General features: G+C 39.9%; 1 protein-coding gene across 3 annotated transcripts in view; it reads right to left on the bottom strand.

Annotated features, from left to right (window-relative positions):
* PLPPR5 (phospholipid phosphatase related 5) overlaps positions 1-16,789 on the bottom strand; it is a 136,282-nt gene that overhangs the window by 75,205 nt on the left and 44,288 nt on the right. For all 3 annotated transcript variants that reach the window (XM_012801670.1, XM_003784126.2, XM_023509851.1), the window contains exon 2: positions 1,849-1,981. In XM_012801670.1, the coding sequence (XP_012657124.1) occupies positions 1,849-1,981 (133 nt within the window). The remainder of the gene's footprint in view (positions 1-1,848; positions 1,982-16,789) is intronic.

Here is a 16,789-nt window from a genome sequence, read left to right as displayed (position 1 = left end):
CTCTTCACCTAAAAATTCTAAAAGGAAACAATCAGAGCTCTTTCTTTACAGCTCATCACCATTCCATGAGTCATACAAAGGAAAGGTTTCCCGAAGCAGAAATTTGGGAGACTCAGAGAAATGAAAGAGAATTGAGCTCAATAAAACGTTAACATATAAAATCTCTTCTTCCAGAACCTCACGGCCAAGCCTGGGAACCTACATTCCCATCCCTTTTATCTGTACTCCTTTGAAATCTAGGCTAAGGTGTACTCATTTCACTTAACTCAATCGTTCTTTTTTTCTGGTGGAATAGGTTTCCCTGTTTAAAATAGAGAAAAACATTTGATAAGACTATGGCAATGTCTCCTGAGACTTGAAAAGCTCCCAAATGTGTTTCAGAATTAAAATGTTAGCCCATCAGGCCCAAGGCCAATATCGTAGTTGACTACAAAGATAATTATTGAAGTGAGATCTCATGAATGGGTCTCCTCTGCCGACCTCAAGAATAAGGTCACTATAAAGGGCGATGTGCTATTTAGGCAGGAATGCTTTGCTTACAAGCTTCCATGTTATTATTACTAGAAATATGCCAATCATAAGGGAGCAAGAAACAAATGAAGCTTCCCTAAATGTTTAAAAAATCGTATAATAGCTATGAGGTGTGTGGAGGCATGTGGAGAATTAAAAGCGCACTTTACTTTGAGTCACATATTACTGAGAAATACGTGTGCAAATGCAAAAATTAGTTCCCTTAGGTATAATATAATTGGCTTAATAGCATCTAGGAAAGCATCAGTTTCATTAAATCCTTTCAGATCTGAGTACGTTATTGTCTGTTGCTTACTTTGTCATTAAATGACTGATGAGAAATAAGAACATATGTCAAAAAGTAATTTTCTAAGGCTTTATATCAAAGTTATCCCTTCAACAGGATAAATAAAGGCTTTGGAGCATATGACTTAATGGCAAGGACAAGAACGGTCTTAGAAATGAAGACCTTTAGTCTCCAAAGAGATCTAAAAACCTGATGAGATTTGGTCGTTCTTTAATGGGTTTATAGAAATCACCTGATTTATGCATAATATCTCCAAATTCTTCATCTTCAACTCTTCTACATGAGAAAGTGCTGAAGATGTACAGCGTTCTTAAGGCTCCCTTAATACTGATCAGAATTCATCTGAAATGTTATTTAGTGTATACCTATATACTTATTTGTATCTGATAAGCTCAGGAAATAATAGTTCCCTTTAAATTTTTTGTTGCAGCTAAAAGATTCATCTAGGCCAAGTTTCTATTGAATTGAAATAATTGTCAATAATTCAACGATTTTCATATTTATTATTGTTAGCATTTGAGATTGGAAGTTCAATTATCAGCAAATCTCGTCCTCTAATAAAATCACCGAAACACTTTTGCTCATGTAAAAAACAGCTCAGAAGTAGTTCACAGAGCAACATAAGGTAACTAATATACATAATATTTCTTCTATTTGCTGGACTTTTCTTAACTTTTATGATATTCAACAACTTATCTAGATTATCATTTTCTCCAAGCATTGCATCTGAAATTACATAAGCATAGTAAATTATTTAATTTAATTATGTAAAAATTAAATTCTTAAAGAATATTAACTATCTGAGGGTGCTGTTATTTTTTCCTTAGTGTAATGTGAAAATGACATCCCACAGGGAGGACTTGCAATATTATAAAGTAGGATATAATATTTATTTTAAAAACCAAATTGAAACATTTCAAAAAAGAGATAGCCTAATATTTGTGTACAGTTAAAATAGGGGTTATTTTAAAGATTCGTTTATACATAAACATTGTTTCAGCAACAATAAAAATAATTTAATGAACACGTACCAAGAAATCGGACAGTTCGCCGCACCAGTGGGTTTATATAGCAGCAATCTCCAGTTAAAATAGTTTTTTCTTGGTTTTCAAAATCCCTTGTGGCTAGTTGTAGGCAAAACACAGCAGTTTCTCCAACTATTATCTTGGAAGGAAATAAAAGATTAAAGAATATGAGAATATAGCCAGCATAAATATAGAATATTTTTATTTAAAAAATGCAAAATGGAATTCATTTGAATATTTGCCATATTTGCTTACTTATACTCTTTTATTAAAACCTTATAACCTTTTGTATAACCTTATAACCTCTTATAACCTTATTATAACCTTTTATTATAACCTAATTCCTATGTATGGAAACTATATTTCCCTTAATTCCAGAGAGTCCTAACTTGATAAGTTTTGAATAGAAATGAACTATAACATTTTTGTTTTCTAAAAGACTTCATTAAAACGTGTAAAGGACTTTCACTTATTTTTGGTGTGTAACTAAATTCCATGTTTTATTTTTTAAGTAGCTGTGTCTTGTTTAAATTTGACTCTACTTTGGAATTCATAACAGATTGTCTATGCAAATATTTTTGAAAGGATCTTATATAGACATACTAATTTAAAATCAATGTAGTACATTTATAATAAGAAAAAAATTAATTTGTACATGTTTGGCCTTAAGATTACCTTATTCTGAGACATTATTAGGAATTGTAATTATCAATATTTATACTTGATATAAATATATTATTTTAGTCTTTATAAAAACCAAGCAAAATAGAGAATATTGTGCCCTTTTTACAAGTAGAGAAAACAAGACTTGGAATACAAGTGAAGTGCCTGACAGCCAGTAAGTAGGACTAGGTTCTGGTGCAGACACTCTGCTGACTTATTAAAGGACCTGGCTATCTCACTTACATTGCAGGGGTTTTCCTACATAGGTCCCTAAATCGTGTAGCAAGACATTAGAGCAATTGTTATTATTCCATTTTACAAAGGAGGAAAAAGAGATTTAGGGAGGATAAGTAATTTCCAGGCCTTGAGGCCAGTCAGGAGCCAAGCAGAGATTTCTGACTCAGCCTCAGATCTTTTTGGCTTTATTTAAGGCCACGAATAGCAGAACAAGAAGTAAGATAAAGAGAAAAGTCACCTGGAGCCCAGAGTGTGTCTGCTAATTTGTCCTTGCTAGGTTTGCTTTTAGTATGTTTTTCTAATGTTAATTGAGACACTCTATGGAGAGCCCCTGACGTTCCTGGAGATGCTTGTAGGGTCTCCATGAAAAGTGGTATCTATGATTACAAAACAGTCCAAACAGCAAGTCGGGGCAGAGAAGAAGGAGGTTGCAGGAGGTTCGATGTCTGACCTATTTTTCCCCCAAGGTGAAGGAGAGATTGTGAAGCATCTCTTCATTTTCATCCTTCTTTCTACCACCTTTTCTTCTTTTCTTAAAAATGCCTCTTTTCCCAAGTAGACTGGTGTTCATGGTTACACCAGAAGATATTGAGCCAAACAATATTAAAAAAGAGACTAGTCTTGCCTGTCTGGTGAGACTTGACTGAATTAGGAAAGACTAAACTTCCAAATTCCTCCTGAATTTCAGCTTTGGCTCTGGCGAAGTAGAGCAGGTGTGTGATAAAACAGTTGATCCAGCCAAAGGAGGCACAGAAAGTCTTCCTCGGGAGTGCGTCATCTGGCACCAGGACCCCAGGAGAAGCTGACAACCAGACAAGCTGGGCGTCTGTCAGATTCTCATCTCCCTTTCTGAATAACTCATGTTGTACCTACTCCTTGCTACTTCGCCTTGAAAGAAATTATTCATCACCATGATGTTTTCTGAGTTTTCAGATTGCGCCTCTTCTGGGTCTGCTTTGCCCTAGAATGCTCCCAGTCCCAACGACCCATCATCCACTCCACTTCATGAGCTGCCGGCTTCCCCACCGGGGCTGTCTTCTCCCCTCCCCTTCTGCACAGAAGCCTCCCCTGGGTCTCCATCCCACAGCACCCTTACCCCACGTTAAGCTATAAGCACACCAAAGTTCCCAGAATTCAGCAAGTACCCAGTAATTCTTAATGAATGGATAAATAAATTCCATTCTCAAAATACTTCATCTTTTGGAGAGGGTATGGGAGAGGGGTGGATGGGTGGAGGGAGGGAGATTGGTGGGGTCACCTCTATGGTTTATCTTACAAGGGTACAAGTGCATCTTTCTAAAAGCAGCGTATGAATGTCTTAACTCAACAAATAAGAAAATGACATGAAGGCTACATTAACCAGTTTGATGAGAGTATTTCAAAATGTATATGACAACACCATACTGTACCCTGTGATTGCATTAATGTACATAGCTATGATTTAATAAAAAAAAAAGTCATCTTCAATAAATCTGAATATCTTTTGATGTTTTGGCTGACTTCCAATAACCAATTCCTTCTGCCTCCTTGAAGGAGGATCTACCCCATACTTTAGTTCCTGTAACCAGATCCTGTAAGTGACACCACCGACTTGATCACTCTTTTAGTTGCCATGTTCTTGACAGACCGAGAGCTGCCTCGTTTGGGCTGCTCTTCACAGAGACATTCTTCTCAGTGGCTTCCTACTACTGACCCCCTTCCTGCTCCTCAGCACATCTCACGCTTCTGAATTTTCTCTTTGTGTCTTAGGCATATCTGCCAAAAGATCTTAGTCACTACTGTTGGCTGCTACTTCAAGGAACCCGCTCAAACTACATGAGACAAAATAGGGAATTTATTCTAGGGTTACCTCCCTCAGAAACTAAGGGAAGGGTGGATTAGGTCCATGAATGGGAAGTCCTCAGGAGCCCGGGCAGAGCTGCCTCCATCTCATTACCCGTCTTCCCTGAAGTGACCCCGACTCTCATCTCAGCTCCTCTGTGGACACCTGACTCGTTCTTGCCTTCCTACAACCTGGCTCTCCTGCTTCTCAGCACACACGGTTTCCCTCAACAGTTTCCCCAAACCTTATCATGAATGTGTCATCTGAGTTCAAAAAAAAAAAATCAATTGATAAGATATGCCAACCCCCAATTCCAAATTCCCAGGGAGTTTAGGTTAACATAGGGGTCTCTCCTGGTCCAATGGACCAAGGTCAAGTAGGTGTGTCATAGTACATGAAAACTGCCTCTGTGGCTAAAGAGGGAGTTCTCAGATGCAGAGTCACTATGAACAGGTACATGTATCCACTTCAAACTCCCATCCATCACATCTCGCTGGACTCGCCCAGGACAGTTCTTGACCTAGACTAGCTCTTTCCAGCACATTCTCTGGTTACTGTGTTCTGTCCACCTGCTTGAGCTTTATCTCATCAAACGCATAAGCCCAGGCCTTAGCATCTGCTCTCCTTCAGAGGGTATCTCTAATTTACATGCTTAGTTCTCTATCTCCCTAGAATCCATTATAGCATCTACGTAACTCCTTATCCCAACCTTATTCTCTCTTAACTTCTCCCACCCAACTTCCTGAGTGAAAACTCTGATTGTTTCCTGTGCTCAGATAAACTCAGATAACAAACTAAGATAACCCTTGTTATGATGAATGCATTTAAGTTAAAGTCCTGTAGGTTAAGAGCACAGTCCAGGCTGTGGACTCAAGAAGGGTTTATAGGGTAGCACCTGTGGCTCAAAGGAGCAGGGCACCAGCCCCATATACCACAGGTGGCAGGTTCAAACCTGCTCCCGGCCACAAACTGCAAAAAAATAAAAAGGTTTATAATCTAATTTTGTCCACACAGACAAAATAATTACTAATAGTGCAAAGTTGCATATGCTGAGTTTTATTTGACTGACTTGGACACCATGTGCCAGGAGAATACTTAGAAGTAGCAGTAAGTTACTGAAGGCCTCTGGGGTGGCCATAAAATGTGTCACTTGATTCCCTGCTGCAGAGAGGGTTGCACACTGATGGCCCCAGCTGCTGTTACTCTGGGTCCACTTCGTGTCCATGCTAAGGCCAGATTTCCTAGAGTCCTCCTGGTCAGTGACTAAGCATGGTAGGGGTGCTAAGAGGATCCTAGTCGTCTACAAGGTAGGATATCTCTAGTGGGCAATTTTGGCATAAAGACTACCCATGAGTCTGAACAAATATTTCTTGAAACTATGCTTCTACCCAATCTGACTACCCGAACTAGCCTACCTAACCTAGTCTGAAGCACTTCCTAACTGGGCCTCCTTCCTTCCCCTTCTGCCCTGGAGTCAGACCTCCACAGCCATCTGAAGGCCCCTCCACTGTCTCTGCTCTTAGCCCCCAACCTCTGTCTTTTACAAGTATTTTTCTAACAAAAATCTTGTACATCGTAGTCTCATTTTCCACCTTGTTCTAGGAAAACATAACCTAACACAGCATCAAAGAAAGATAAGGTGTTATCCCAACTATAAAAATCAGGGGCTGTTATCAGACAAGTGTGGAGGATTGAGAAAGGACTGCAACCAGGAAGACAGGGTTAGGGGAAAAGGTTCCTTGACCTCAACAGAGACGCAAAAAGAGAGTTTTCCTTGGACACAAAGTCACATAGGTAGCATTTGGTAAATGTTGCTATTGCCATAATCAATGAAAACGTTATTGGTAACAAGAATATTCACAACAATGGAGGTGTTGTTATTAAAGCCAATAACATCAGTATACAGTCCAATTGAAGATACTGCTATTAAGAATTGATATTCTTATTTATTCTTTCTTCCTAAGCTTAGTACAACATGAGGCACAAAGCAGGGACTTTTCACTCTCTATTTTCCTCCTATTCCTCCGTCCTTATGAGTAATTTAATACCAGGTCATATTGCCTCTAATGCAGTGGTTCTCAACCTGTGGACTGGGACCCACAGGAATTATAGGACTGCGGCATTAAAGGAAGATTGAGAACCACTGCTCTAATGCATATACTTCTCTTAAATTTGAATTAGAGGTTTTGCTCAGTGAATTGCAGATATATAATTGTCTGTTCTCTAGCATTTGATTTTGGCTCTTTTTCTTCTTTGGCCAGAATCCCTCCATGGTGGACATTATCCCTCCTAGGGCTTTGCCAGCCTTTGCTCCTGTAAGAAATCCTGGGTGTGTATCTCTGCCCTGAACTCCAGATGGAGGTGTCCATCCACCATGACACAGCAGTATCTCAGCATGCTCACGTCAACCTGTGCACATCCTCACAGCCTTCGCGGCCAGATGAAATCGCGCAGCCCATCCCAAACTCCTGCTGTTCTATGCCACCCTCTCAGTTAATCCATCCTCCTCTTCTTGAATACCGACTCTCATGCCCTAACACGTAATGCTTCTGCTTCATTTCCCTCATTTTTCTTTCTCTATTAACTACTCTTACTTATTTTGTTTTTAATTGACAATAAAAATTATATATATTTTTGGCGTACGATATGATATTCTGAAATATGTATATATTCTGTCATGGCTAAATCAAGCTAACGAACGTATACATTACCTCACATAGTTATATTTTTGTGGTGAGAATACTTAAAATCTACTCTCAACAGTTTTTAAGAATATAGTACATTGGCCAGTGTGGTGGTGCACACCTGTAATCCCAACTCTCTGGGAGGCTGAGGCAGGAGGATCCCTTCAGCTCAGGAGTTCAAGACTAGCCTGAGCAAAAGCAAGATCTCTGTCTCTACTAAAAACAGAAAAACCAGCCAGGTGTTAAAGGTGGGTGCCTGTAGTCCAGATACTCAGGAAGCTGAGGCAGGAGGATGGATAAACTCCCTAGGAGTTTAAGGTTGCTGTTAGTTGTCTCAAAAAAAAAAAAAAAAAGAATATAGTACATTGTTATTAACTGTAGTCACCATGCTGTACAAGAGAAATTGTGAGCATATTTATTTCATCTAATGGAATCTACACCAATTACTAAGTCCTGTTGATTTTATATCTTAATTTTATTTCAAATATGACCATTTTTTTTGACATTTCTTAAACTAATAGAGGCCATCTACAGCAAACCCACAGCCAATATCATATTGAATGGTGTAAAATTGAAAACATTTCCACTCAGATCAGGAATGAGGCAAGGGTGCCCACTGTCTCCACTGCTATTCAACATAGTAATGGAAGTCTTAGCCGTTGCAATCAAGCAAGAGAAGGCGATCAAGGGTATCCAAACAGGGTAAGAGGAGAGCAAACTCTTCGCTGGTGATAAGCTCCTATACCTGGAAAATCCCACTCAACTTCCCAACTCTTAGAAGTGATCAAGAAATACAGCAGCGTCTAAGGATACAAAATCAATTTTTACAAGTCAGTAGCTTTTATAAATATGACCGTTTTTATCATTATTTCCATTTTAAAATCTAGTCTCACTTCACTTTTTTTCTCAATTAAAACAATCTTGGAACGTGCTTCCATTTTCTCTGCTCTTCAAACCATTACTGTCAGGTTAATCTACTGAAACCAAATTTTGAGCAATCAAATTTCCTATGTACAATTAATTGTCAGTGTATCCTCATAGCCTCTGGATTAATAAGAGATGTGTTGTAAAAGATCATTTACAGCTGAGCCTAAATCCATCTTTTCCAGAGTCTGCAGTGTTTACAAAGCCTTGAGACACACTGTGTTCTAATCACAGTGAACATTTTCATTCACCAACTACCAGGATTTTCATGCTTCCAAGCTGTTAGACTCGGTCCCTGGTTGAGTCTAGCTCGGTAGGCAGGGCATCATTCTGTGCTTAAGACGTGATTTAATGCTTAGTCTATGGCAATTTTGTCTATTCCTAGTGCAATTCATCCTTCCCTGCTCTGTGTTCTAATGGTACTTAATACCTTTATCATGGCAGTTTCCTTATGCTTTTATAGCATCAGTAACATCTGTCTCCTCCACACTTCAGTTGAGAGCTTCCTTGAGGCAGGGATTGTATAATGTTTACCTTTATATTTTCAGTGTTAAAGCACAGAGGCTTCAGTAAATGTGAATACTGTGTGAATGAATAGAGTCCACTTCAATCTACCCATTTTACAGATAAGTAAACCAATCCACACAGAGAAGTTGAGCATGCTTGAGCTGTACAGTTATGGGCATAGCTAGAATCAGAGTCCAAGTTCAGAGACATGGCCCGTGCCTAGGAGCTTGTGAGGTTTTCCTCCAATGCTTCCCATTTACGACAGGTCAGTCCCTGCTCTCTGCCTACAGGTTGCATCCTGGAGCTTCACCACATTCCCGGCATCTCTACAGTTTGAAGGGGTAGGCGACGGGCACAAACACCCAGCAGCAGCTCTACAACTCCTCTCATGTTCGATTATAAGAGAACTGGGTGTAGAAAACAGACTTTTCGGAGCCTGTCAGTTCACACGCCAGTGTTGCCGCAAAGACCAGAAGAGTTCACAACACCCTCACCCACTCACTCCACTGTTATTTTTTGAGATTTTTTTTTTTTTTTCACTAAAATTTCTTCATGTTTTCTGGCTCTTAGGTGAAATTGGGAGCCTACTATTTTGGCTGTTTTCTCACCCCTTATCAAGAAGGAATTCTTAACTCTGGAGTTGCTGGCTGCCATTTTCACTAGATTCCCAAAGCAGCCCTGGGGTAACAAGAATCAGTGGTTCCCTTCCCCTCTGGGGAGGCCGGTGGGGGCGGGGGGAACAGGACAGTACAAGGACACAGAAGCCACAGAAGGGGGATGCTAAAAGCTTTGTCACTTCATAGTTTTCCTTGGTAAAATGTCCTTTCTTCTGTGAAGTACCAAGTGACAGCTGTTTCCAGAGAGAGTTGAGGTGATAAACAGTGCTAAGCGAGGTGGGCTGAGAGGAAGCTCAGCCCCCTCTCCTGTCTGCCACCGGCCGGCTACAGATGAGGAGCAGAGTGCTGGGGCGGACACCTGTGGCCCCAGAGGGGAGCATTAACTCCCTCCTATGCATCAGCCTCTCAAGAAGGGGTTTGCACTCCACCCCCCCATCTCAGAGAAGCTCTCCATAAACTGAGACATTAAAGAAAAAGGAAGAAAAAAGACCCGACTGGCAGCCACAGTGCAGGCGGGCACAGCAGGGGCATGGCTGTCGACCTTCATCTGGGCAGACCAATGTCCTTCCATCCCCTCCTCTGCCAAGAGAGGCAAAGCCCTGCCGGCTTCCCATTTCTGTGGGAGCCGCATCCACAGCAACACTTCATGCTTCCCGTCAATCTGACGTGGATGGAAAGTGATGAGATGCCCACCCAGAGCTCAGGGCCTGAACCCGCAAGGCCCTCACTGCTGTGTCTACCCAGCCAGGGCTGTGTCTGAGCAAGTGTGCTGCTCCCTGCGTCACAGTCCCTGCCCGCCATACCCTGACAGTCTGCCTCCCTGAGGGAAGAATTCTGCTCCTAAACCTGCCTGAGAGAGAGAAGCCCTGCAGCCCACTGGCATGGCCCTCCAAGCCTGAGTGCCATGTCCTCTGTTATCCCAGTCCCCTGATGGGGTCACTGTATTATGCTTTATTAAACTCAGTGCAGAACTCAAGGAAGCCCTCCAACCTCCCCTTGCCTAACAAGCTCGACCTAGACATTGCCTAAGTCTCTGTCCTGTGTCTGAGGAAAGATTTCGTATCCAGCCCTATTTTTTACGTATTAACTTGTTTGGCAGTGAATCAACAGCCTCATCTTGCTGATGAATAGAAACTTACCAAACTGCAGGCGTGAATCATTAATCTCTAGGTATAAACGTATGAATGTCTCCAGTATAAGCACATACCCTACCCTTTGTTATCTGTATCTCTTATGACAAAATCCTGAAGTAAGCTTTGCTTGGAAGACAAAAGCATTGTAGATGTTCATCAAATGTCAAACTCCTAATAGCTTTATATTTACACTTATAAGAACCCAATTAGAAATTCCTCTCGCCTCCAAATGGTGGAGATGTCCATGCATTGCTGATTTGAAACTGGTAAAAGAAAAGCATTTCAGACGTAATGCAGCACAATAAGGGTCATGCAATTGGTGTGATGGCGTTTGGCTGCATCTCACGTCTGTCAGACGTGTGTGAAATAATATCTGAAAAGCAAAGTTAATCCATAATAGTTATGAAGCAGACTTACATTTTAAACCCTAATGATTGTGAAGCCAGAGAAATGTGGGGGGTTATTTGTGATAGCTAGAATTTCCTAATCTCTCTGCTTTTAAGAAAACAGACAGCGAACTTCAGACTCAGAGCCTTAAGTAGAAAACTATAACTGGAGAGAATTTAAAAACACTTTTTACTATATTTCTTTTACAGTTACCCTTTAGCAAGTGATGTTGGTTTCCCACTATGGTAATGATATAAAATGCTTTTTTATAATAGTTTTGCCAGTAAAGTGGATCGATTTAAAGAAAAAATCAGTAATAGGTAGTAAGCAGCTCTAACATAAATCGTAAAGGCTATGCCCTGAGAGGGAAATAGGAGAAACATTCAACATGTAATAAAAGCTAAGCTACAGGGCGGGACCTGTGGCCCAAAGGAGTAGAGCACCAGCCCCACTCTAGGAGTAGAGCACCACCCCCATGCTGGAGATGGTGGGTTCAAACCCAGCCCTGGCCAAAAACTGCAAAAAAAAAAAAAAAAAAAAAGTTAAGCTACATGGAGACTTATTAGGTTTGGGGCATTGTTCTAAGTGCTTTGCAAATGTTTACCAATCTTTAAAGCAACCCCATGAGGTAACTACTGTCATTAAAATCCAGTTGCACATAAAGAAAATAAAGTATAAAATAACCCATAATGTTACTAGCAGTGGTTAAGTCTGTAGGTATATGGTAACTAGGAGACCCCAACACTCAGAGAAAGGACCGTTTGAGTGAAGTGGTGGGCCAAGAGCAGCTGAGATAGAAGGATAAGGGGTCAAGGCTTTTAGACCTTAAGAGATACCCGTTAAAATGTAGATACTGGATTATGAAAAGCATATGAAGCAATCATCTCAACCACTGGGTAAAATAGCTGATTAACTCACTCTTCAATTGGGAAACCAGGGGACAGGTACTTATCTATTTTGAAAGCTCTATAGGCAGTGGTTCCCAAATGTGGGCCTTGGACAAGAAGAGTCAGCAACATCTGGAACTTTTGATCTTTGATAAGCCTATCAAAGACATTCATTGGGGGAAAGACTCCCTATTTAACAAATGGTATTGGGTGAACTGGCTGGTGACCTGGAGGAGACTGAAACCAGACCCCCACCTTTCACCATTAACAAAAATTGATTCTCACTGGATAAAAGATTTTAACTTAAGACATGAAACTATAAAAATACCAGAAGAGAGCGCAGGGAAAATACTTGAAGAAATCAGCCCAGGAGACTATTTTATAAAGAGGATCCCCCCAGGCAATTGAAGCAACACCAAAAATATTTTATTGGGATCTGATCAAACTAAAAAGCTTCTGCACAGCCAAGAGCACAGTAAGTAAAGCAAACAGACAACCTTCAGAATGGGAGAAGATTTTTGCAGCTTATGCTCCCGACAAAGGTCTGATAACTAGATTCCACAGAGAACTCAAACTAATCTATAGGAAAAGAACAAATAACTCATTTCTATGTGAGCAAAAGACTTAAACAGAAACTTCTCTGAAGAAGACAGGTGCATGGCCTACAAACACATGAAAAAAATGCTCATCATCTTTAATCATCAGAGAAATGCAAATCAAAACCATTCTGAGATATCAAAATAATCTTTGTGAGTAAGATCAGCCCACATAACAAAATCCCAAAACTACAGATGTTGGTGTGGATGTGGAGAAGGGAATGCTTCTACATTGCTGGTGGGAATGCAAGCTAACATGACCTTTTTGGAAAGAAGTTTGGAGAATACTCAAGGAACTAAAAGTAGACCTACCATTTGGTCCTGCAATTCTTCTACTAGGTATAAACCCAGATGATCAAAAATCATTTTATAACAAAAACATCCACACAAGAATGTTTACTTCAGCCCAATTAATAATTGCCAAGAAATAGCCCAAGTGCCCATCAACCCATGAATAGATTAACAAATTGTGGTATATGTACACCATGGAATACTATGCAGCCACGAAAAAGATTGGAGACTTCACATCTTTTATGTTTACCTGGATGAAGCTGCAATGTAGTCTTCTTAGTAAAGTATCTCAAGAATGGAAAAAAAAGTATCCAATATACTCAGTACTCCTATGAAATCAATATATAATCACCTACACATTCATATGAATGATAAAACATAACTATAGTCCAGAAAGTAGGAGGGAATGGGAGACGGGGCAGGAGAAGGGAGGGTATTGTCACCTAATGTGTATAAGTCAATGGTACATTTTAAAACTATTAAGAAAAGACTATAATTGTCTTACCACAACAAATAAGTAAGCGAGGTGATGGATGTGTTAATCTGTTCGATTTAAGCATTTCACATTGTACATCAAATCAGTACACTGTACCCCATAAATGCATCAACACACACAATTATGATTTAATAAAGAAAAAAACAAATAAATAAAATAAATGAATCAAAAAATAAAATTTAGAAAAGAAATGCCCATTCTTGGGTGCCACCCTAACTGACTCAGAGACTCTGGAGGTGAGGTCCGGCCATCTGTGTTTTAACATGCCCTACAGACTCTACAATATGTGTCAAGTTGCCATTTTTTCCACACACTTTAAATTCATTATGATCTTTGAAGAGGTATTTTTAGATATTTATTTGAACAAGTAATTATTATGTTCTTTTCCCATGCAAAGAACTGTTGCAGGCATTGTAGTGAAGGGTGGGATTATAGAAAGAAAGGTTAAATGAATCCTAAAATAAACAGCAATCCAACACTCTCATTTTTCAGATATTTTAAGTGAGACTGAAAAAGATGGACTGTCCTGAGAAGGACGGCTCAGACCAGACTGTCAATGAAACTTGCAGTTCTCCTGCCAAGGGCGATACATGCACAAATAATACTAGTGAATGAATAAGAAGGGCTGAGGTCAGGGCTAACTGATGACTGAGAACTGAGCATGCAAGTGATTAAAACTTGCACCAAAAGGGATTTCCTGTTCCTTTTTGGAACACTCCTGCAGAAAGGCACCCAGTCCTCTTCAGTCCCAGTTAAGGAGTATAGTGAGTCTTACCTCTCCACGTCTTGAGGACCAGAGAACACAGGCTGGAAAAGCACAGCCTAGAATATTTGTCCCAAGGACTGCACTCGTCTCTCCAAGGTGGTCCAGTGAGTCTGAACTCAGGAGCCACAGTGCATGAGGGTGAGCGCTGGCTTCACCTCTCATTAGCTGAACGACCTTCGGTAAACCATAGAACTTCACTTCACCTCAGTGCCCTTGTCCATAAAATGGAAATAACAGAGATAGGGTCATCATGGAGATTTCATGAGGATTAAATGAGTTGTTATAAAATTCCTAGAATAGGGGCTGGTACAGAGTAAGTACTATGTAGATTTTAGCCATTATTGGATGTCACTGAAGGCTCTGTCCACCTCAGATCCGGGCTCTGTAGTAGGGATTAAGGGAGTCTAGGATCCCTGGGATACAATGATAGCATTGTTCTGTAATTTGGGGTGATGCAAAAGTCCTAACACTTTCAGCATGCATGTAATCAGAGGGTCAGCAGGACAGCACCGAAAAGGAAGTAGAATCTGTTTACCCAGATTTACAAACCATGAGTATTCCTTCATTAAATGGCAAAAAGCTTGTGAAAGCCATCAAACCCAACCCTGGCCAAATTGCAAAACAACAACAACAAAATAGCCAGGTGTTGTGGTGGGTGCCTGAAGTCCCAGCTACTCGGAAGGCTAAGGCAAGAAAATCACCGAAGCCCAAGAACTAGAGGTTGCTGCGAGCTGTGACATCACAGCACTCTAATGAGGGCAATAGACTCTGTCTCTAAAAACAAAACAAAACAAAACAAAACAAAAACACTTTCCTAGCTAAAATAAATTCCCTTGATTGAACTTTTTATGATTTTTATGCTTTGCCCAGCCACTCAAATAAGTGAACCTAAGCTAGAAGTGAAAGGAATTTTAAGGACACCATAATACACACATTTTGTAGACTTGTTCTGTTTTTAATATTAATAGCTAAAGTCAACATCTCTATGTTGATAGATCTGTGTAGGCCAGCACTGTTATAATGTATCTGTTATTCCTCAAAAAAAGTAACTCATAATTAATACAGATTAGCATATAGTTGATTAGCAAGCTTTCCAGCTCTTCTAAGATACATTTAGAACTAACTTACCCGCTTCTTTATCTACAATAAAAAAGCCACATGATAAAATTTAAATGATGGTGTTTTCAGAAACAAGCCTTTGAAGCACAAGTTAAAATTCACGGTCCCTACATCGGTGCTTCTCAAATGATATTTAGCAGGATGTTGAAGGATATTTTGCAGGAAAAAAAATTGTGGTAAAGAAAAATTAGCTAAAACCTGCAAACTCTAACCCCTCTTGGAGATTGAAATGCCTATTGGTACCTCAAAATTCATAACTTCCGGCAGGCTTGTGTTGACATTATTTCACTGTCTTCAACTTATAGATAAGGGCACAAAAAGGCCCAGAGAGATTATGTTACGATTTGTCTAAGGTCCTTCAGCTAAGATGTGAAGCCAAGACTTGACCCCTGCCATCTAGTTTTGGAATTCAACTTGACATCGTGCTATTTTATTGTTTTGTTTCTTTCAGGGAGAAAAATACAGCAGCTGAGACTTTCTCCCATGACTTTCTAAACTTACGTGTATAAATTCCTCGCAATTAGGTTTCCTGCATAAACAAAAAGTACACCAATCTGTTACGGAAAAACTGTTACCTTTACTGCCAGGGTTTTCCAAGCTTATTTTATTTTGGAAATCCATATTCTAGGAACAACCCTAAATACTTAGTAGAACTTGTGTTTCCTTGTGTCCTTGAAACATAAGAGAGAGAAGGTAAAAGCAAAAATCTTCCTCTTTAGAGGATAGAACTTTGAATTTGGGGGAAAAAACTGACGATTCCTTATTACTCCATAATTGGAAGAAAAAAATTAGAGCTCTTTCAGAAAAAAAAGTAAAGCTGAGAAAAGCTGACCGGACTTTATAAAATGGCAATGAACTCATCCACTACTTCCATGATTATTAGGAAGAGGAAAAGGAAAATTTAAAACAGAAGAGAGAAGATATCAATTCACTCAATGTAAGAGAAAAATATTACCCTAAAAGGAAGTACAGGTGGGAAATGTAAAAAGGCATGTGAATAGTCTTTTGAAATTTATGTGCAGAAGGTGGCCAGGAGAGGATCTGGGGGTTTACCTGACCTTTCAGGTCTACAGCTTAGAAAGAACAACATTCTTTTTCTCATAGCACAGAAGAGCTATGCTTTTCCTCACTGGACTTCCTAGGGGTGTCTGCTGACAACTGTATCCGGGGAGAATTTTCAGGGACCTGAGCCAGTGGGGTGACCCTTCATCAATGTCTAGGAGAAGACAGTAAATCCTACTTCTTTTCTATCTTCCTTTTTTTCCCTTTGTGTTTTATGTATGTTCTTTTTCTAGTTCAGGAAAATCGATGCTGCCATATGGTTGAGATGTCTTTGACTCCAAAATATGGGTTTCTGTTGTACAACAGGACTGAATTATTAGCGGTCACCTTAAGTGCCCTACCTCTACATTAAGGGAGGATGTATTCAATAGACTAAACTGTGATACTCTGAGTAACACTCTCCTTTTCATGAAAATAGGCTTTTGAGGTGACAGTTCTGCCTGGGAAAATAGAAACAGTATTCCCTGCAATTTCAAGTTCATTATACGCATCGTTCCCTGGAGGCCTTCTTCTTCCGAGTTTCTTGGCTTTCATTTCTCCCATCTCTAAACAGACTGCCAGAACAAATGTCTTTTAAGGCCACTCATTTTTTTGCTGAAAAAAGGACCAGACATTTGAAGGACTTTATTTTTAAAAACTCTTTCACAAGAAGAGTAAATGTTGAGGAGTTGTGGGAAGATGGCTGACTGGTAGCAACCCTGGTCAGAGGCTCCTGAACAAAGGAAGAAAAACTGGTTGGAATCAGAATCTATGAAG

The sequence above is a fragment of the Otolemur garnettii genome, unplaced genomic scaffold, assembly GCF_000181295.1.
Source record: "Otolemur garnettii isolate 467f Iridium unplaced genomic scaffold, OtoGar3 scaffold00010, whole genome shotgun sequence".
Lineage (NCBI taxonomy): Eukaryota > Metazoa > Chordata > Mammalia > Primates > Galagidae > Otolemur > Otolemur garnettii.
This window is presented reverse-complemented; position numbering and strand designations above follow the sequence as displayed.